This window comes from Mytilus trossulus, chromosome 14, assembly GCF_036588685.1.
Source record: "Mytilus trossulus isolate FHL-02 chromosome 14, PNRI_Mtr1.1.1.hap1, whole genome shotgun sequence".
Lineage (NCBI taxonomy): Eukaryota > Metazoa > Mollusca > Bivalvia > Mytilida > Mytilidae > Mytilus > Mytilus trossulus.
In genome coordinates this window covers 67,372,735-67,397,105 of record NC_086386.1, presented here as the reverse complement: position 1 = coordinate 67,397,105, position 24,371 = coordinate 67,372,735, and the positions used below count along the sequence as shown (strand labels likewise).

At 32.5% G+C, this 24,371-nt stretch overlaps 1 protein-coding gene across 3 annotated transcripts; it reads right to left on the bottom strand.

Moving 5' to 3' along the window:
- Positions 1–3,382: 3,382 nt before the first annotated feature.
- Positions 3,383–22,992, bottom strand: LOC134697356 (alpha-N-acetylgalactosaminidase-like). 3 transcript variants are annotated; one of them, XM_063559579.1, is made up of 8 exons: positions 22,903–22,992; positions 21,223–21,394; positions 19,077–19,251; positions 17,300–17,474; positions 15,358–15,452; positions 14,592–14,753; positions 9,158–9,355; positions 3,383–6,055 (listed from the first exon to the last, which is right to left on the bottom strand). In XM_063559579.1, the coding sequence occupies exons 2-8, from the start codon at positions 21,375–21,377 to the stop codon at positions 5,783–5,785; spliced, it is 1,233 nt and encodes a 410-aa protein (XP_063415649.1). In that variant the 5' UTR covers positions 21,378–21,394; positions 22,903–22,992; the 3' UTR covers positions 3,383–5,782. The 3 variants fall into 3 exon arrangements, with proteins under 3 accessions (XP_063415649.1, XP_063415650.1, XP_063415651.1); XM_063559580.1 differs by having other exon boundaries at positions 22,840–22,961; XM_063559581.1 differs by having other exon boundaries at positions 22,883–22,938.
- Positions 22,993–24,371: the final 1,379 nt, after the last annotated feature.

The following is a 24,371-nucleotide window of genomic DNA, read 5'->3' as shown; positions in this document are numbered from 1 at the left end:
ACATAACATCTTTGGCTACCTCAAAGACGATATTACACCCTTGTATACCTTAAAGACGATATTACATCATTATATACCTCAAAGACGATATTTTACCCTTGTATACCTCAAAGACGACATTACCTCCGTGTCTACCTCAAAGACGACATTGCATCCTTTTATACCTTTAAGTCCACATTATATAGTCTACCTCAATGACGACATTTCATTGTTGTCTACCTCAAAGACGACATTAACTCCTTGTATACCTCAAATTCGATATAACCTCCTCGTATATCTCAAAGACGATATGACCTCCTTGTCTACCTCAAAGATAACATAACATCCTTGTCTACCTCAAAGACGACATTTCGTTTTTGTCTACCTCAAAGACGATATTTTACCCTTGTATACCTCCTAGACGATATTTTTCCCTTGTATACCTCAAGACGAAATTACCTCCTTGTCTACAACTAAGACGATATTACCGCCTTGTCTACCACAAAAACGATATTACCTCTTCGTATACCTCAAAGACGATATAACTTCCTTGTCTACCTCAAATACGACATAACATCCTTGTCTACCTCAAAATTGATATTATTGATATTACCTCCTCGTATACCTCAAAGACGATAGTACACCCTTGTATATCTTATAGACGATATTACACCCTTGTATATCTTAAAGACGACAATACATCCTTGTCTCCCTCAAAGACGATATTGCATCCTTGTCTACCTAAAAGACAACAAAACATCCTTGTCTACCTCAAAGACGATATTACATCCTAGTATACCTCGAAGACGACATAACATCCTTGTTTACCTCCTAGACGATATTTTACCCTTGTATACCTCAAAGACGAAATGACCTCCTTGTCCACCTAAAAAATGACATTGCACCCTTTTATACCTCTAGAACCACATTACTTCATTGTCTACCTCAACAACAACATTTAATTGTTGTCTACCTCAAACACGAAATTAAATCCTTGTATACCTCAAGTACGATATAACCTCCTTGTATACATCAGACATTATTACAATGTATACCTCAAAGGCGATATTACTTCCTTGTCTACCACAAAGACGATTTTACCTCCTCGTATACCTCAAAGACGATATTACACCCTTGTCTACCTCAAAGTTATTATTACCTCCTCGTATACCTCAAAGACGATATTACCTCATTGTCTACCTCAAAGACGACATGAAATTCTTGTCTACCTCAAAGTTCTCATTACCTCCTCGTTTACCTCAGAGACGATATTACCTCATTGTCTACCTCAAAGGCGACATATACTCCATGTTAACCTCGAAGACCAAATTCTTTCCTTGTCTACCTCAAAGATGACATTACATCCTTGTATACATCAAAGACGACATTACCTCCTCGTATACCTAAAAGACGATAATACCTCATTGTCTACCTCAAAGACGACACAACCTCCATGTTTACCTCGAAGACCAAATTCCATCCTTGTCTACCTCAAAGACGATATTACATCCTTGTCTTCCACAAACATATTACATCATTGTCTTCCTCAAAGACGACATTACATCCTTGTCTTCCTCAAAGACGATATTACATCCTTGTGTACCTCAAAGACCACATTACATCATTATATACCTCAAAGACCACATTACACCCTTGTATACCTCAAAGACCACATAACATCCCTATTTACCTCAAAGACGACTTACATCCTTGTCTACCTCAAAGACGACATTACATTCTGGTCTACCTCAAAGACGATATTACACCCTAGTATACCTGGAAGACCACACAACATCCATGTCTACATCAAAGATGACATTACATCCTTGTGTACCTTAAAGGCGACATACCATCCTTATCTACCTAAAAGACCACATTACACCCTTGTATACCTCAAAGACCACATTACATCTATATTTACCTCAAAGAAGACTTACATCCTTGTCTACCTCAAAGACCACATTACCTCCTTGCATACCTCAAAGACGACATTACATTCTTGTCTACCTCAAAGAAGATATTACACCCTAGTATACTTCGAAGACCACATAACATCCTTGTGTACCGCAAAGACGACATAACTTCCTCGTCTACCTCAAAGACGACATAACATCCTTGTGTACCGCAAAGACGACATAACATCCTTGTGTACCGCAAAGACGACATAACATCCTTGTCTACCGCAAAGACGACATAACATCCTTGTGTACCGTAAAGACGACATAACATCCTTGTGTACCGCAAAGACAACATAACATCCTTGTCTACCGCAAAGACGACATAACATCCTTGTATACCTCAAAGACGACATAACATCCTTGTATACCTCAAAGACGACATAACATCCTTGTGTACCGCAAAGACGACATAACATCCTTGTCTACCGCAAAGACGACATAACATCCTTGTGTACCTCAAAGACGACATAACATCCTTGTGTACCGCAAAGACGACATAACATCCTTGTGTACCGCAAAGACGACATAACATCCTTGTATACCGCAAAGACGACATAACATCCTTGTCTACATCAAAGACGACATAACATCCTTGTCTACATCAAAGACGACATAACATCCTTGTCTACCACAAAGACGACATAACATCCTTGTATACCGCAAAGACGACATAACATCCTTGTATACCTGAAAGACGACATAACATCCTTGTGTACGCTTCATACGAAATGTACTTATCCATCAACGCTTCTATACTTCAATGAATTTACAAAAAAGAAGCCTTCAATTGTTAAATGAAAAGAATAGTACAATGAGAAAGCATGAAGAAAATTTAGACATAATTTAAAGTTTACACTAGTAATTTTGGGGCCCTTTATAGCTTGTTGTTCGGTGTGAGCCAAGGCTCCGTGTTGAAGACCGTACTTTAACCTATAATGGTTTACTTTTTAAATTGTTATTTGGATGGAGAGTTGTTTCATTGGCACTCACACCACATCTTCCTATATCTATATGTTTTTATTAACTAAATGGATAGTTTTCATTATACAACTTATGTACATATACTTTTTTCTGAAGAAATTCTTTAATTTTTCTACATTTAAAAGAAGTTTACTTATTTTTAATTGCTTCCTTCCAGGAAGCAATTTTCTGACATATTTTCCGTATGCAAAGTGACCCGAGTATAACCCTCCTCGTAAAAATCCGGTGATCGCAATACGCATGGATCTGCCATTAAAATAAACAATTATCTGATGTACATGTTAAACACGTGCTCAATACCCATGCTTTTTGTTATTTGTTCACTATAAGGTGACAATCGGTAAACTTCGGCTTCAAAACACAGCATTTAATGAGCAGCCATATTTGTTAAATCATAACAGACAGAGAGAGAAAAAAATGACGATTAAGCGATACGTTTGCGTAAAAAATGAGAAGTTCGTGCACAGAGGACTAAGTTTATGATATATACATGCATTGGTTCAAGAATTGGATTAACATTATTTTTCACCACTCACTCGTTTCATATGACTTTAAATGATAAAATTCAGATCTTCATATGTAGATATTTCTAATAAAACTCATCACGTTTTCCAGAAAAAGAAGGACGGATAGAAACAATTTGATGTAAATTTTCAATGTTTCATTAATAACTGTGAAAATTGGAATGAGACAAAGAGGCATTAAAATCATTAGAGGAATTAAGATGAACTAACAATTATTCAATAATGTTACCAGTAGTAACAGTACAAAAAACAAGTGAACAAACATAACCTCTTAACTTAAAACTTGAGTAACATGAATACTAGTCACAAATAATGCAGGTTTTTTTTAAGATATTAAATCAATATAAATATTTTTTTTCTTTTTCTTTATAAATATGTTCTTGAATAATTTATTATGAGTATTATACATAATTTAAGTAGAACTGGAAAATAAGTAATTACACAAGAGTGCACATGCTAAAATGTCTCGCCTGCTTTACTTATCATGATTGCATTTATGTTGAAAGTTGGTATTGTGAAGTTATACTACAAGTATCACATACACTTATTATTATTAACGATCAATGTCAATGAAGTCAAGGTCAGATGAAACCTGCATGACAGACATGCACACCTTATATAATACCATACAACAAATATCAAATGTAAGCATATTGCTTACAGTAACAGAGAAACAGATCTAATTGTAAAAAGTATACATTAACCAACGAACCATAAAAATGTTGTCAAGGTCAGATGAACCCTGACAGATGTGTACACCTTAGAGTCATTTCTTACACCAAACAATTGCTTATAGTACCTAAGACAAAAACATAACAATGAAAACTTGATATTGTTTAATGACAATGAAAATCAATGTCAGATGAAACCTGCCTGTCAGAAAAAGAGGGGCAAAAGATACCAGAGGGACTGTCAAACTCTTAAAGTTAAGATGATCTAAGATACAGACTTGACATTGATTGCTTATCCTATAAATGAGGTAGATGTCAGATAAAACATTGGCATGTTTAAGCATTATATATGTATGACTCGGAGGTGCGATGTAGATAGTCCGATGGTTCTCTTGCTGAAGTGCCATGGTTTGGAATGACTTTTTTATATTTTGGGACGTTTTCATATACAACGTTACATCAAATACAACATAGATTCAGAGGCAAGAAAATAGATTTTGTAGATCAAAGTTAGATGCGAACAAAAGAAATGAAGAAAAAAATTAACAATCGAAGGATTTAAGTCCCGAAACATGTTTGAGCAGCACTAGTGCTGGTGGATATTACAATAATATTTAGCTATATCAAAGCAGCAAACAGATGTACTTGTCACCGAGGACAAGGCTGGACTAGGTTTGCAGAAGAACTAACCAGTATTTGGAAGAATGCATCAAACCTTTTGTTCGAATAAAATGTCTTGATATAAATAGTTAATTTGACTTCTCTTCAAGCATGATATATACGATTTTATGTGGACATTTTAATGATGAAATGACTTACTAGCATTAATTAGCAATGTTTTTATTATATCAAGTTGATGTGTAAGAACACCATCACTTTAGCCTTATTTATTGTGGTTACAGTGTTTAATTTAATTTTCACAATATGTAGGGTCGAAATTAACCTGACTGGTTCCTACGGATTATTTCCTTTATATTTTATTTTCCTCAGCAGCGAATCAGCTAATTTCAGTTTAATAGAAATTAAAAGATCTTTCAAATGCGAGGTTAGCAGCTACTTTCGTCAAATCTGAATAATGTTATTTCATTTAAACATCTTATGTAAATTTTGCTTTGTACCGTCTATATCACAAGCAGACCATCGCACTTCAGCGTAACTATCATAGCTCTTTATTGAATCAACAAATTAGTATCTTAATGCCATCATCGCATTTCAGCGTGTTAACCAACGCACTTTAATGCGGACCACACGCTTTAGTGTGACCAATATGGATTGGAGTACCATCACGGTTCCAAGTCCTACATGTATACCAAATATATGCATACTTTTCCTATTACTGATAATAAGCAAGTATTTTAAGCCGTCACTGAACCATAACAATGAGGTGAAGTACAATTGAGACATGACAGGAGGAAACTTTGTAATATAAGGCATCAACAAGGTATGAAGAATCATAGTGTTCTTCCTTCTGATATATAATTTTGTATATACTTGATCTACACCGTCACCCCCTCCACCAGATAGTAATCCCAAGGTCTTGCATTCTGAAACATTCGTGGCATACAATAAAACAATACCTGAAACATTTAACCCTCAACAGTTTCTATAATACAGTTTGTCTTCTTACACCACACATTCAATGTATATTTTCTTTTCTTTTAATCTTCTTTCATCTTTTCCATGACATGACTGGATCCAGTCTAACCATATATATCCCTGTTGGATTAACTTCATATATGAATGAATCATTTACATGTGCCACACCATGGCTGGTACCATCAAATACATCAGTAACATTGAAGGCTGGGGAACCAGTCACTCCAAACTCAGATAATGACAACTTTATTGTCCTTGGAACACCTTCATTGTCACTGTTTATAACAGCTATAGCATAGGAGTGTGCCTTGTGAAGGGGGCGCTGCCAGATTTCAAACTTTCTAAACTGAAATCAAATGCATTCACATATTTAAAGTTTTAATATCATATGTGAAATACTGTAGAAAAACAGAAAGGGAGAAATTTAAGAATACAATATCACATAAAGTATAACAGAAACAAGAAGTAATGATATGTCATATCGAAAAAATCCCGTGAAAATTTACACAGAAAGCTAATGCATAAGACATTAAAACGAGTTAAGTATAATGACAAGAGCTTATCTATTAAATGACAAGAGCTTATCTATTAAATGACAAGAGCTTATCTATTAAATGACAAGAGCTTATCTATTAAATGATAAGAGCTTATCTATTAAATGACAAGAGCTTATCTATTAAATGCTGGAATGGAAACTTCAATGCAGAATTTCTTTTTAAAGTCTCTACATATGTAAAGGAGTGTAAAATACATGTAGCTTATAAATTAATTTCTTTTTAAAGTCTCTACATATGTAAAGGAGTGTAAAATACATGTAGCTAATAAATTAATTTCTTTATCACTTATATTACAATAGGATTTAATATGTTACTGAGAAACATTTCTAATCATTAAAAGTTGTTGTTGAAAATGATCAATATTATGATTCACAAAATGAGGTTCAGGTCAGACAAAACTCATTGCCTACATGTCACCAGGTATATGTATCTATTTTGTTCCATGTATTAAATATATTATGTTTGTATAATTTGTGTTTTCAGTGTTATATGTTTCACGTTCATATCATATTCATATTTCATATTCATGTTTCTTGACGATTAACAATAAATAGTTTGCACTGCATATTTTTAAACAAACTATAGCTTTGTAAGCTATAGCTTTACATACTGAATATTTAAATTAGAACTATAAAAGTTAATGCAATTCTCTATCATTTATGATTATTTAAATGATATATATTTATATTCAAATGGCATGAGTTACGCATGAACTCGAAGCGCGGCAATACTAACCATATATTTATACTAATATAAGCACTTTTCTAGTATGCCAATGGTCAATATAACATACAGGAAGAGTAGCCGCTGCAGATTCATAATAAAGTATTATAATTGGACGACTCTATACATCATCACACAGATCAAAGGGTATACTCCAGAATTTAGGGATAGGTGACTCTTCGAACAGCCAAACGGGGAGTCAACTGGGAAAGTGAAGAACAGCAATTACTTTTTTTTATATATAAATTTACTACCATTACATCTTTTTATTATTTGCAGGACCCTTTCTATTAACAAATGTTAAGCTTTAATGTCTTTGCCTTATAGCATGTATAGACAGAATGGCAAGCAGTTGTGGAATTTATACCCTATTTATTAATATTAAAAATTTATTTTGTAATATTAAAAAATTATTTTGTAATATTAAAAAAATATTTTGTAATATTAAAAAAATATTTTGTAACATTAAAAAATCATTTATTAATATCAATAAATGATTTTTAATTTTAATAAATAGGGAATAAATTCCACAACGGCTTGCCATAAATTTACAATGAGTTAAATAATGAAATAACTTTCAATTAATCTCAAAACTAATTCAAAGTGATAATATCAAATAATAATTATGAAACACTGCACCATTCTTTCTCTATCAGCCCAAATGAAATGTGGATGTATAGTTATTATGTAATATTGATCAAAGGGTATACTCCAGAATTTAGGGATAGGTGACTCTTCGAACAGCCAAACGGGGAGTCAACTGGGAAAGTGAAGAACAGCAATTACTTTTTTTTATATTATAAATTTACTACCATTACATCTTTTTATTATTTGCAGGACCCTTTCTATTAACAAATGTTAAGCTTTAATGTCTTTGCCTTATAGCATGTATAGACAGAATGGCAAGCAGTTGTGGAATTTATACCCTATTTATTAATATTAAAAATTTATTTTGTAATATTAAAAAATTATTTTGTAATATTAAAAAATTATATTAAAAAATTATTTTGTAATATTAAAAAATCATTTATTAATATCAATAAATGATTTTTAATTTTAATAAATAGGGAATAAATTCCACAACGGCTTGCCATAAATTTACAATGAATTAAATGATGAAATAACTTTCAATTAATCTCAAAACTTATTCAAAGTGATAATATCAAATAATAATTATGAAACAATTCACTGCACCATTCTTTCTCTATCAACCCAAATGAAATATGGATGTATAGTTATTATGTAATATTGATCAAAGGGTATACTCCAGAATTTAGGGATAGGTGACTCTTCGAACAGCCAAACGGGGAGTCAACTGGGAAGGTGAAGAACAGCAATTACTTTTTTTTATATGATAAATTTAGTACCATTACATCTTTTTATTATTTGCAGGACCCTTTCTATTAACATATGTTAATCTTTAATGTCTTTGCCTTATAGCATGTATAGACAGAATGGCAAGCAGTTGTGGAATTTATACCCTATTTATTAATATTAAAAAATTATTTTGTAATATATTAAAAAATTATTTTGTAATATTAAAAAATCATTTATTAATATCAATAAATGATTTTTAATTTTAATAAATAGGGAATAAATTCCACAACGGCTTGCCATAAATTTACAATGAGTTAAATAATGAAATAACTTTCAATTAATCTCAAAACTAATTCATAGTGATAATATCAAATAATAATTATGAAACAATTCACTGCACCATTCTTTCTCTATCAACCCAAATGAAATGTTGATGTATAGTTATTATGTAATATTGATTACAATTTCACTCTGATTTCAAGATCATGTTTACTCTGAATAATTCAATTACATAGTTGGATCAAAGTTGACCTTTAAAGCTTGCTGTTAGGTGTGAGTCGAGGCACCATGTTGAAGGCCGTCCTTTGACCTATAGTGGGTTTCTTGTTTATGACGATATACAGTTTCTAAGAAAATATCTATAACATATTAATGATAATGAAAGTGAAAATGGCTACCGTGTAGTTGACAAATAAGAAACTGAAGAAGGCTAATGACCAAAACGTCTTGAAAATTGGTTTATTGCTACAGTGAATTTCTTTTACAAATTGTAAATTAGATGTAGAGAAGTCTCATTGGCACTCATACCACATCTTCTTATATATACTTCTCTATTCTAACACAACTCTTACCTTCCATATTCTCTGACCTTGAACTCCAAGAGGGTCCTGATTAATCTCTAATAGCATTTTATTTAATAGTAATCCTTTAGATGAGGGTCGAATTGTTTCCAAATCAACAGACATAAAAAGAGGAGATGCCATCATAGCCCACATTCCCATGTGTAACTTCTCTTGATTAAAACTCAAGCCATATCCACCTATTATTAGCTACAAAGAAAACAATCAAATATATACAGTTGATTAAAACTCAAGCCATATCCACCTATTATTAGCTACAAAGAAAACAAACAAATATTTACAGTTGATTAAAACTCAAGCCATAGCCACCTATTATTAGCTACAAAGAAAACAATCAAATATTTACAGTTGATTAAAACTCAAGCCATAGCCACCTATTATTAGCTAAAGATATATAAACACAAATATATACAGTTGATTAAAACTCAAGTCATAGCCACCTATTATTAGCTACAGAGACACAAACAGAACTTTATACAGTTGATTAAAACTCAAGCCATAGCCACCTATTATTAGCTAAAGATATATAAACACAAATATATACAGTTGATTAAAACTCAAGCCATAGCCACCTATTATTAGCTACAGAGACACAAACAGAACTTTATACAGTTGATTAAAACTCAAGCCATAGCCACCTATTATTAGCTAAAGATATATAAACACAAATATATACAGTTGATTAAAACTCAAGCCATAGCCACCTATTATTAGCTACAGAGACACAAACAGAACTTTATACAGTTGATTAAAACTCAAGCCATAGCCACCTATCATTAGCTAAAGATATATAAACACAAATATATACAGTTGATTAAAACTCAAGCCATAGCCACCTATTATTAGCTACAGAGACACAAACAGAACTTTATACAGTTGATTAAAACTCAAGCCATAGCCACCTATTATTAGCTAAAGAGATATAAACACAAATATATACAGCTGATTAAAACTCAAGCCATAGCCACCTATCATTAGCTACAGAGATATAAACACAAATATATACAGTTGATTAAAACTCAAGCCATAGCCACCTATTATTGCTAAAGAGATATAAACACAAATAAATACAGATGATTAAAACTCAAGCCATATCCACCTATTATATTTAATTCAAATCGTTATTGCCATAAAACTACATATTTATAGTATGTGACACAACATAACAAAATGAAAATAAAAAATAACAACAAGATCATTAATATACACAATTAGCTAAAGAGATATAAACACAAATATATACAGCTGATTAAAACTCAAGCCATAGCCACCTATTATTAGCTAAAGAGATATAAACACAAATAAATACAGCTGATTAAAACTCAAGCCATATCCACCTATTATTAGCCTCAGAGACACAAACAGAACTTTATACAGTTGATTAAAACTCAAGCCATAGCCACCTATTATTAGCTAAAGAGATACAAACACAAATACTAGTATATGCAGTTGGTAAAAACTCAAGCCATATCCACCTATCATTAGCCACAGAGCGACAAAAAGAACTCTAAACAGTTGATTAAAACTCAAGCCATAGCCTCCTATTATTAGCAATGGAGAAAACAATCAAATATATTCAGTTTGTCTATACTTTTTCAAAGGTTACTGCAAAAAAAGCAAATTGAAACTATTAATAAGAAATTAGCAATATCTTTTAACTCTACTTTTTGCTATATAGAGGTTCTTTTGCTAAATAATTAAAAATTTTGTGACAATGTTGAACGCATCTATTCCATCGAACTAGATATAAAGGAAACAACAGATACAGTTCAGTCGGCCTCATATCTTGACTTACATCTAGAAATTGACAATGATGGTCAGTTGAAAACAAAACTTTATGACAAAAGAGATGATTTCAGCTTCCCAATTGTGAACTTTCCATTTCTAAGTAGCAACATTTCAGCAGTACCTCAATACGGGGTATATATCTCCCAATTGATATGATATTCACGTGCTTGCATTTCCTATCATGAATTTCTTGATAGAGGGTTGCTGCTGTTAATTTTACGGACGCCATCATGAGTTGGTTGACTTTTATGGAATAACCGTTTCTCAAATGATATCGGATATGTTCCTTACGTCGTAACTACAATCCCCTTCCCTTTCATGAATGAGACCTACCGAATAGGACTATTTTCCAGATTTGTTATAATATGAGTAACACGACGGGTGCCACATGTGGAGCAGAATCTGCCTACCCCTTCCGGAGCACCTGAGATAGACCCTAGTTTTTGGTGCGGTTTGTGATGCTTATTCTTTAGTTTTCCATGTTGTGTCATGTGTACTATTGCTTGCTTGTATTTTTCGTTTTTAGCCATGGCGTTGTCAGTTTATTTTCGATTTATGAGTTTGACTGTCCCTCTGGTATCTTTCCTTCCTATTTTTTTTAAATAAGTAGATTCACTAACAATGTTAACATTATTTTCAAATAAATTTAATAAATTTGTCATCTACCTTCTTTTTTATTTTTATGATATCAGAGAATTAAACAAAATTAGGCTTACCATAAAATACATTTCAACATGGATTCATGGTCAGTAGAGTACTTACATAAAATTACAACTATATCATAATACCAGCAATCAAATGCAAATGGTAAAAACAAAAGATAACACTAAAAATTTCGTAAGGGTTCCACGGAACTCAGTGTCTTGCCTACTGTTTCTGTTAATTGCAGGCTCAACAAAAATGATGAAATAAATCAACTGAATATTCCTGTTGATACTATCATTTGATTGTAAGAAGCTTTTGTCCAAGCTTGGTAAAAATCCAGGATAGTTTATGAATCCAATAAATGTTTAAAAACTTTAACTGCAGCCTGAATGTAATGTTAACTGGAAGAAAACAAAATTTCCTTCTAAATACTAGCTTTTGATCATTAACAATTTAAAAAAAATTAAACACTAGCTTTTGATCATTAAAAATTTTAAAAAAATTAAACATCAAGCATTTCGTTGTCACAACACTCTATTTTAATATTAGAATTATGATCTAATAAGGTTGCATTATAGGGGATGTTTTCTGGTTCATCTAGGAATACAGTTACAATATCTATTAATTTCAGTGTCACTTGTTTGAAAGGAGTCAGTTTGATAGACTAAATCAAAGTATGGATTCAGGCATACTTAGAAGGATCATTAAGCCTTGTGCAAAATCATGAATATACTGTCAATAAAACATAATTTTATATAAGAACACTACAGATATCAAACATTGAACTTAAAAGCTTAAACCATTATGAATACCTTGCCAAAGAACAAGAAAGGACATGAAGATTGTGAAAATATATAATAATAAGCCTATGAACAGTATTGAACAGAAATTTCTTGACTTCTTAAATTTTTACTATACTTAATATGTTCAACTGGTTGTGGTTGTTGATAAAGGTGATAACATGTAATGTGATATATACTACAGCGATGACAGAAAACCAAATATAGCAACAACAACAACCGGTTCCTGGCTTGGGATAGGCACATACAATATGTGGCAGCATCACTAGATTACAGGTTCCTGGCTTGGGACAGGCACATACAATATGTGGCAGCATCACTAGATTACAGGTTCCTGGCTTGGGACAGGCACATACAATATGTGGCATCATCACTTGATTACAGGTTCCTGGCTTGGGATAGACACATACAATATGTGGCAGCATCACTAGATTACAGGTTCCTGGCTTGGGACAGGCACATACAATATGTGGCATCATCACTTGATTACAGGTTCCTGGCTTGGGTTAGACACATACAATATGTGGCATCATTACTGGATTATAGGTTCCTGGCTTGGGATAATCACATACAATATGTGGCATTATCACTGGATAACAGGTTCCTGGATTGGGATAGGCAAATACAATATGTGGCCTCACCGCTGGATTACAGGTTCCTGGCTTGGGATAGGCACATACAATATGTGGCATCCTCACTGGATTACAGGTTCCTGGCTTGGGATAGGCACATACAATATGTGGCCTCACCACTGAATTACAGCTTCCTGGCTTGGGATAGGCACATACAATATGTGGCATCATCACTTGATTACAGGTTCCTGGCTTGGGATAGACACATACAATATGTGGCATCATTACTGGATTATAGGTTCCTGGCTTGGGATAATCACATACAATATGTGGCATTATCACTGGATAACAGGTTCCTGGATTGGGATAGGCAAATACAATATGTGGCCTCACCACTGGATTACAGGTTCCTGGCTTGGGATAGGCACATACAATATGTGGCCTCACCACTGAATTACAGCTTCCTGGCTTGGGATAGGCACATACAATATGTGGCATCATCACTGGATTACAGGTTCCTGGTTTGTGATAGGCACATACAGTATGAGGCATCACTACTGGATTACAGGTTCCTGGCTTGGGAAAGGCACATACAATATGTGGCATCATCACTGGATTACAGGTTCCTGGCTTGGGAAAGGCACATACAATATGTGGCATCATCACTGGATTACAGATTCCTGGATTGGGATAAGCACATACAATATTTGGCATCATCACTGGATTACAGGTTCCTGGCTTGGGATAGGCACATACAATATGTGGCCTCACCACTGAATTACAGCTTCCTGGCTTGGGATAGGCACATACAATATGTGGCATCATCACTGGATTACAGGTTCCTGGTTTGTGATAGGCACATACAGTATGAGGCATCACTACTGGATTACAGGTTCCTGGCTTGGGAAAGGCACATACAATATGTGGCATCATCACTGGATTACAGGTTCCTGGCTTGGGAAAGGCACATACAATATGTGGCATCATCACTGGATTACAGATTCCTGGATTGGGATAAGCACATACAATATTTGGCATCATCACTGGATTACAGGTTCCTGGCAGACATCATTGTTCAAATAAAAAAAACTTAACCATAGGTTATGTAAAGTCGTCTCCTTTGCAATGCTATCAATTGAACCAGTGCAATTCCAAAAAATTGTGATAATATGAGTTTTAAAGTGTTTTTAATTTGTTTCACTGGTCTCCATCCCTTTTTCTACGGCTTTAGTTGCTTACATTTCTATCTGTTGATCTCAGGTGAAGTATAATTATCTCATTGGTAACTTACCAGATCTCTAAGGCTTTAGTTGCCATCATCCCTATCTGTTGATCTCAGGTGAATTATAATTATCTCATTGGTAAATTTACCACATCTCTAAGACTTTAGTTGGCTTCATTCCTATCTGTTGATCTCAGGTGAAGTATAATTATCACGCTGGCAAACTTACAACATCTCTTTATTTTTATACTATTATCCAACTTGTGCATAAAAAAACACTTCCTATTTTTCTCAAGTAAGCTCTATTTTGCAATGAATAAGCTCTAGTTGATAAGTTCCACGAGAGCAAGAAACTGTAATGATATTGAAGTCAATAAGAATCTTTTGCAATAAAATACCTCATCAGGGTCATTCCAATGTCCAGATCCTGCATAGGCTGACAAATTGTAAGTATTGTTGCCATAGTAATCAATGATGTCATACATAACATCCCATGAGTCTTGTATATCTCTATAGTTACGCCACTGGTTGCAATACTTCTGAAATGCTGGATAATCAGTCTGAAATTTAATAGTTTTCATCAAATATCAGTTGAAAGTATAAATGTTAAGGCATTCAACTATGTACTTTCTTGCAAACTAAAATTCAAAAACAATTTTGCAGTCAACAAATTGGATATTGTTTTTCTTATTTATGGGTTTAAACATTTGTAAATTTTATACTATTATATGTAAAATGACATTTTTTCATAGGTAAAAACAAGTTTAATATTCTACTTTGTTTAACACATGGCTCATTGGGTAACATTTTTTTCTAATTTACCCTCTCAATTATTCAAAGACAATATTTACATCTTAAATAAAACAAAGCTGAAAGGTTGATAAATGAGACCAAATTGTTACACAAGAAAAACATTGTGAACTAAAGCATTCACCTGATCAGTTGACTAAGTTTTATTTTATCATCTATAGAATAACAATCACTGATAATTAAACACCAGATTGCCAATTATAAATTTCTTTTTTTTTGGAAAATCTTATGAATAATGTGGATTCATCATTTGTTGGATACCATTTTTTGTGGATTTCGTTGGTACAGGATATCCAACGAAAATAAATGAATTCACAGTATATGAATTGTATCAAAGTTGCAGTTAAATTTTACCAGATCTTTGTAAGGAGAAACGTATGCTGCCCAGCTACATAGATATAAAATAGGATGGCCAGTCTTGTTCAGGAAAAAACCCATTGCTTCATAACCTATAAATAGATTTATCATTTCTTGAAAAGAATGGCATCTGCAAAAAAACTTGATCCATAGCTTATAATTATACACAAATAAATAAAATACAAGTTAAAATCAACAAGCATTGAGAAAAAAAACTCGACTAATACAATTTTACCATTTTTTGTATTAAAGTTCAAGGGTAGGAAGTGCATAAAAAGTAGCTTATTCTTAAACCTTTACAAATCATAACTAGAGGCTCTCAAGAGCCTGTGTCGCTCACCTTGGTCTATGTGCTTATTAAACAATGGACACAGATAAATTCATGACAAAATTGTGTTTTGGTGATCATGATGTGTTTGTAGATCTTACTTTACTGGACATTCTTCTTGCCAGGGTTGGCAAAAACCCGGGTTTTATGAGTATTGCCCAGCCCAGTGGGAAATACTGGGAAAACCCAGGTTTTACTGGGTTTTAGTGGGTAATACTGGGCAATACTGGGTAGTATAACATACTGGTCTGAATTTTAAAGAGGATTCAGTATAAGTTATTGCTACAAATACCTCTATCTATAATGAACTTGGCCAAGTAATTACAGCGCCCAAAATTTTGTAAAAATTTACAAAAATTTACAAAAATTTATGAAAATTGTTAAAAAATTACTATAAAGGGCAATAACTCCTTAAGGATAAATTGACAATTTTGGGCATGTTGACTTATTTGTAGATCTTACTTTGCTGAACATTATTTCTGTTTACTATTTATCTCTATATATACATGTATTATAGCTATCTATAATAATATTCAAGATAATCACCAAAAACTGCAAAATTTCCTTAAGATTACTAATTCAGGGGCAGCAACCCAACAACAGGTTGTCAGATTTGTCTAAAAATTCGATTTATAGTTACCAATAATAAATCAACCTATGATTACTCATTACATGAAACATTTTGGGTAATAAACATGATGAACAAGTGTGAAAATAAAGTTATTGTGTACAGCCGCTGGTGAGTATGATGTATAGAAAAATAATTTGATATAAACTGTACATCATTCACAATGCTTCTTTTCGGAATAAAATATTGAAAAATAACCATGTATGAAAGATTTCAATGCCAATTAATGAAACAGCTATACTTATTACGCACACACAGAGGCCTTCTATCAAAAAAAGTGTTGCAATAGATCATGTGGATATAGAATTTTATTGGAAGAGACATGCACCAACTTCTTTGACAATGTTTGACAAGTTTAGTAAGCATTCTTGTTTTTGGAAAATAATGAGACTTCTATAATTATTCACCTACAACCAAATAATTTCTTAAAACAACAATTAGGTTTAGATTGAAGTACACATTGCTATTATGTTAACAAAACAAAGATTTTCTTACTGTGTCAGGTCAGATCGATCATGTCTGCTTGGTTACTACCTATACGCTGTACTGATCTAGATGATACACAGTGTTAGCTTTCATGTTTGAAAAATCCTAAATTTGAAACTGACACCTATCTGTGGAGAGCTTACGTAAGGCATTAAAAACTTACTTAAGACAAGTATAATTCTAATGAAATTTCCTTTGTCAAACTGTTATGTTTCAAGGAAAAGTATTTCAACCAGAAAAATACAAAAACTTGATTTGAAGTTTTTAATCATTCACTAAAGTACAAAAAAACAGCTTGAATTCTTCAGGGATTAATAAAATAAAATGTAGGTATAAGTACAATTTTCAATAAACTCTATCCACAGGTATAATAAGGAAAAAAGTGAATTGTTTTAATTTATAAAAGACAGAAAAAAGGAATGATGGATCTGTTTGTACATACATGTAGTCTACACTGAATGCCATGTGTCCTCATGTAACATGATGTTTTAACCTACCATTTTTCATATCTTTCCTGTCAGCATTACAGCCATCAAGCTTCAAAAGATCCACTTTCCAGCTGGCAAATGTTTCTGCATCCAATTGTAAGTAGAACTCACTTCCAGGGTATCCCATACAGGTCCTAGTACCAAAATCTTCATATATACCAAGTTTTAAACCTTTATTGTGAAGCTAAATAGAGAAAAAGTATTATTTTCTAGTTTATAATCTAACAACAGTGCATGGCCATAAGTATTTGTCATATTATGTTTTTCACAATATGTTTTATATAAGACTATCTAAATTCAAAAAAAATATTATGTGATTTTCTGATCACGTTTTATCAACTTGCTACCAAAACATATGAAATTGTCACATATTTATTTGTTCATATTGGTTATATTTTAATATGCAGCGTTTTCATTTTCCAGATTATATGTCAAACAATTCCATGCTTTTAGTATTCATTCAATTCAATTCAATTCAAAGTTTTATTGCCACATAAACTTTACAGTTTGTGACATATAACAACAACAAAAACAAATAAAGACAATAACTAAGTAACTCAATATATACAGATATATACACAAATTCAGGTAAATATTAAAGGGTCCCCTGTCCTCAGTTCCATTGACTTTTTTATAAAGGATCCTAGTTTATTCACTTGTGTTGGTGTTGATGGGTTAAGTATATAACTTTGTCATTGTCAGTGAGATTAGCAAATGAATTACTTTCTCTGATAATGCAATTAAAATATGTTAATCTAATATTTGAATTATAGGAACAATTTATTAAGAAATGTTTCTCATCATCTAGTACTTTGCATTTTTTGCAAAGTCTATCTACGCGAGGAATTTTAAAATGCCTTCCTTTTTCAATTAATAATGAATGGTCACTGATTCTAAGTTTTGTAATTAATTTTCTAAATTCAAAGTTTGGGTTAGAGAGGTAAGGTTTGATTATTATATTTGCCTCAAGTCCTTTATAAAAATTTAATTTACTTTTATCATCAATAGATTTCAACTTATCCATCAACAGGTTGTTGTAGTATGAGTAAATCTCTTTGAAGACATAGGTATGTAAAAATGTTTTGTTGCTAACTAAAATCTACATTTTGTTTGAAGATACAAGAAGCTTTCCTAAATTAGCTTCATTCAAGGGGCAATTCCAAAGATTTTACTTTTTTTTAAAAATCTATTTGCAAATTTGAAACATTAGTTATAAAATTCAGAAAGAGGTATTAATCATATTGATAAAATTATTGCCTAAAACATAATTACTATTTCTTAATAAACAAGAATGTGTCCAAAGTACATGAATGCCCCACTCGCACTATAATGTTCCATGTTCAATGGACCATGAAATTGGATAAAAAAATATGATAAGGTATTAAAATTAGAAAGATAATATTATAAGGAACATGGGTACTAAGTTTCAAGTTGATTGGACTTCAACTTCATCAAAAACTACCTTGACCAAAAACTTTAACCTGAAACATGTACTTTAATTTTCTATGTTCAGTGGACCGTGAAATTGGGGTCAAAAGTTTAATTTGGTTTAAAAATTAGAAAGATCATATCATAAGGAACATGTGTATTAAGTTTAAAGTTGATTGGACTTCAACTTCATCAAAAACTACCTTGACCAAAAACTTTAACCTGAAGCGGGACAGACGGACGAACGAACGAACGGACAGACAGACGGACGAACGGACGCACAGACCAGAAAACATAATGCTCCTCTACTATCGTAGATGGGGCATAAAAATGGTTGACTACAGATCTAAATACTCACATAATCAGCCAAAAACTTAATTCCTCTTGGAAATCTAATGGGATCTGCTTGTAACCTTCCATTAGAATCACGTTCCTTAGCCATCCAACAATCATCAATTGAGAGATAAACATAACCAGCATCACGATAACCATCCGATGCCATTCTATCAGCTTGTCTCATTATCAAGTTTTCACTGACAAAACAAAGTAAGAAATTCTTTGAGCAAGAACCCCAAAACTCAATTCAAGCTTTTAGTAAGAAACCTTGTAGTATAATTTCAGAGAGATCCATACACTTAAACACAAGTTATTGTCTGTAAATTATAAAACAAAAATGCTTCTTTTTGGCCCTTTTTTGCCCATTATTCCTAAATGTTCAGGGATATTAATCCCAAACTAACACCAAGCCTTCCCTTCATTATATGGAACCTTGTGGTTCAATGTCAGAGAGATCCATACAGTTTATCAAAAGTTATTGACCTGAAACTTTAAAAAAAATGCTTCTTTTTGGCCCTTTTGTCGCCCCTTATTCCTAAATGTTCAGGGATATTAACCCCAAACTGACACCAAGCCTTCCCTTCATTATATGGAACCTTGTGGTAATGTCAGAGAGATCCATACAGTTCATCAAAAGTTATTGACCTGAAACTTCAAAAATGCTTCTTTTTGGCCCTTTTTTACCCCTTATTCATAACTTTTCAGGGATATTAACCCAAAACTGACACCAAGCCTTCCCTTCATTATATGGAACCGTGTGGTACAATGTCAGAGAGATCCATACAGTTGAACATAAGTTAATGTCCCGAAACTTCAAAAATGCTTGTTTTTGGCCCTTAATTCCTAGACTGTTTGCCCCATAACCCTTAAAATAAATCCAAAACTTCTACTTGATGGTATGAACATTGTGGTACAATTTCAGAGTAATTGAAATACTTATACACAAATTATTGTCCTGAAACTAGATAAATGTATGTTTTGGGCCCCTTATTCCTAAATCAATGGAACCATAACCCCCAAATCAATCCCTACCTTCTTTTTGTGGTTATAAACATTGTGTTAAAATTTTATTTATACTAATTAGTATAAGTCAATAGAAATCAATACATTAAAAGTTATTATCCAGAAACCATCTGTGTTCAGACGACGCTAACGATGTGATACCAATATATGACCGCAAAAATTTTGCGGTTGAATAAAAAGTAAAAGTAAAAGCATTGATAGTACATATCTTTTCACATTGTTATGTGCCAAGAATTTGAAGCCAATTGCTTTTGAAAGTCTATTCATTTCTTAAATCTAATATTTTTTTAATTACTCCATCAACTACTCTGAAATAATCGCAATGAAGTTACATGTCTTAGTCTTCAATGGGATTTGGCATGATCACTTTATATTTTGATTAAGAATCTAATATGAAAATTAAATTAATAAGTATTCTCAAAATTGATAATCTGTAGTCATATTTGTTATGAAAATTTAATAAATTAATGTTTAATTAAAATTTTCATATATTTGTATTTATATTACCCTTTTTTTACCTTAAGTTTATTTGTAAAATTAATGTGCACAAATGTAATCAAAAGCTGCCCGCTAAAGTAAAACATTTTAATCCCCAAATGCATGCAAACGTACAATGTAATGCACCCGTTCAATCAAACTTATTTGTTTTTATTTTAAGTCAATATTTGTTATTTTAAGATTTCATGCTGGTATGAGGGTAATACAATGTAGTTAAACTTGGGTTATAAATCATTGTTAGGTGTATGTCTGTAAGGATTCAACTGGCCTTGACCTTCTTTTCTTGGTTCAATGAATAAATCATAGAATCTTATATCTACAATGACTGTGGGAGCTACCTATTAGTACTATAGATTTGTGGGAGCTACCTATAAATACTATAGATTTCTTTGAGAACTGTGGGAGCTACCTATAAGTACTATAGATTTCTTTGAGAACTGTGGGAGCTACCTATAAGTACTATAGATTTCTTTGAGAATTGTGGGAGCTACCTATAAGTATTTTAGATTTCTTTGAGAACTGTGGGAGCTACCTATAAGTACTATAGATTTCTTTGAGTGCTGTGGGAGCTACCTATAAGTACTATAGATTTCTTTGAGAACTGTGGGAGCTACCTATAAGTACTATAGATTTCTTTGAGAACTTACTTGAGACAATTTTTTGGATCTGTTTTACAATCTGTTATACATCTGAATCGTTCCCAATGCATCCATCCCATGGGTGGTGTCAGAGCTAGACCATTATCTAAGGCATCTCCTACTTCAAACACAACTAATAACAGGCAGAGGAGAAATTGTGTCATTTCTGTAATTTACTGACCTGTAAAAGTATAGATGAGTTATTGAAATAATAGCATCATGAGGAGTTATTATAACATTTTAGTAGTTTTTGAGCATCATGAGGAGTATTCTAGTAGTTTCTGAGCATCATGAGGAGTATTCTAGTAGTTTTTGAGCATCATGAGGATTATTCTAGTAGTTTTTGAGTCATGAGGAGTATTCTAGTAGTTTTCAATCATGAGAAGTACAAAATGTATTCTAATAGTTTTTGAGCATCATGAGGAGTACATGGAGTATTCTAGTAGTTTTTTAGCATCATGAGGAGTATTCTAGTAGTTTTCCATCATGAGGAGTATTCTAGTAGTTTTTGAGCATCATGAGGATTATTCTAGTAGTTTTTGAGCATCATAACAAGTATTCTAGTAGTATTTGAGCATCATGAGGAGTATTCTAGTAGTTTTTGAGCATCATGAGGAGTATTCTAGTAGTTATTGAGCATCATGAGGATTATTCTAGTAGTTTTTGAGCATCATGACAAGTATTCTAGTAGTATTTGAGCATCATGAAGAGTATTCGAGTACTTTTTGATAATTTGTTTTCTTCCCAGCATGCCATGATCAATGATCTCAAATTTTGTAAGTCTTAAAAATATGTACCATACAAAAAAGAAGATGTGGTATGATTGCCAATGAGACAACTGTCCACAAGAGACCAAAATGACACAGACATTAACAACTATAGGTCACCATACAGCCTTCAATAATGAGCAAAGGCCATATCACTTAGTCAGCTATAAAAGGCCCCGGTAAGACAATGTAAAAAAAAATAAAACAAGAAAACTAATGGCCTTATATACATCATTTGTACATGTTCATGTATGACGGATGTCAGATTATTATTGCATAATAACTTTAACTGTTGATGTACATGTACAATGGTATTCTCAAATCACATCTTATAAGATAATTCTAATATAATTTGCAAATCTACGAATTCTTGAATGTGATTGGTCTGAAAGAATTTTTTATAGTACCCTTTGACCATGTTGACAGACCATGTTTCAAAACTGAAAACTACTTTTAAAAATTGTCCATTCATAGCCTTTGTCAACAGCCATAAATATATGAACATGTACATCAGTGTTTGAGCATAATGAAAATATATATTGCTTTTATTTTATTGTTCAAGAATTTCATATACAAAATGTAAACAGGAAGTCGATCGTGTAGGATATATACATTTTTTTGTGTGTATTTTTATCATTGGGATCCCGATAGATCCTGTTTTTTCGTTTTTTGGGATGATTTCCAGTTAGAGGGGACAACCTGCATCCCTGTACTTTTAACGTTTCAAAGTTCATCAAGTGTCTTATACAGGATAAAATTAAAATATATAGATTTTAACAAGGATTTGTATAGTTAGTTGTCTAACTATACAAATCCTTGATTTTAAATATGCACAATTTGAACACTTTTTAAGTCTTACAAATGTAAATGTTGATATATTTCAGATAAAAGATGCAATAAACCTGAGAACAGTATATCTTACATATATGTTCCTGAATAAACTAAGAAAGCCACTTTACAGTCAAAGGCACATGATGAAAATATTGATCATGTGACAATCAGTCTAAAAACTCGATTTCTAGAACAACGGAATTGGTTTGACGTTTAAGAATTCCACACATATTCCATTAATTATTATATTTATTATTCAACCAAGCATTTAAAAAACTCAAAAGAAATTTGGGAGTTAACTGTCTAGTGCTAAGCATAAAAAAGTCTGTAAAGCAAAATGCTATTTATATTCGTTTTTTTCGTACAAAATCTAGATTAGTACTAAGCTTACAAAGATTGTTCTCCGATAGGATTATTTGAAAAAATAACTAAAAACCGCAAAACCTTTCAAAAAAGTAAGGTAAAGCAGTCGTCTTTTTAATCAGCTTTACCGAATGTTTTTTTACAAGAACAGGTTAATTACAAATACAATTTATCTCTATCAATATTTAATAAAAAAAAATAATCATGTAATATCATTTCAAAATACAACATTAGGCCTACATCATAATCCGATCATTTGAATAACATGATATCATATATGAGTTCAAAAATAACAGTAGAATACTTGCATGGCGTTTTACACCATCTATAATTTGTAATTTGTAAAATCAAATAAACGGTATATAATAATGTAAAATCAATGATTTGTGATAAGTGAAGGGAAGCCGGGTATTAGGGGAAGGGGGGGCGGGGTGCACACAACAACGGGTCATGTAATCAAGAACATATGCACAAGATAACAAAATGAAAAATAATTTAAAAAAAAAACCAAAACGACATACAAACTAATACTTTCCAAGCGAAAAGACGAATTGAAATAGTTGGTATTACTTTGTTTCATTAAAAGGAATGGTGAACGTAAATACAAGTATTTTGTTGGGTTTTTTTTGGGGGGGGGGGGGGGGGGGGGGGGTAAACCCAACTTTGTTAAAAATCACTCTGATTCAAACAAAAAATAATCTGAAACTGACATTATCAAGATGCTTGATTTCTTGATTGACCGTCTTGACAGTTACGTTTGGAGGACGTGTTTTTCAACAGACTGTTGGGATTCTTATGGGAACCAATTGTGTCCTTCTTTTTGTCGACTTGTTTCTTTATAATTATGGGGCTGACTTCATACAAGAACTTCTTAGGAAGAAAGATAAGAAGTTAGCAATATCCCTCAACTTTACGTCCCGCTATATATATGATGGTCTCTCACTAAATGATACAAAATTTGGTTACTATGAATCTATCCCATTGCACTAAAGATAAAGGACACTACAGATACAGTTAAGTCTGCCTCATATTTTGATTTACATATAGAAGTGACAATGAGGGTCGGTTGAAAACAAAACTTTAAGACAAAAGATATCATTGATTTCAGCTTCCCAATTGTGAACTTTCCATTTCTATGTTCCAGCAGCGCCTGCATACGGAGCATATATATCTCCCAATTGATACGATATTCCCGAG

Bases quoted from the DNA above. Each gene is read 5' to 3' on its own strand.
- LOC134697356 (XM_063559579.1), bottom strand. From the start codon at position 21,377: ATGACACAATTTCTCCTCTGCCTGTTATTAGTTGTGTTTGAAGTAGGA. The intron at 17,475-19,076 runs GTGAGTATTTAG...TTCTCTATTTAG, and splicing joins TTAAGTTTTTGGCTGATTAT to CTTCACAATAAAGGTTTAAA. The intron at 15,453-17,299 runs GTAGGTTAAAAC...ATCTATTTATAG, and splicing joins CAGGAAAGATATGAAAAATG to GTTATGAAGCAATGGGTTTT.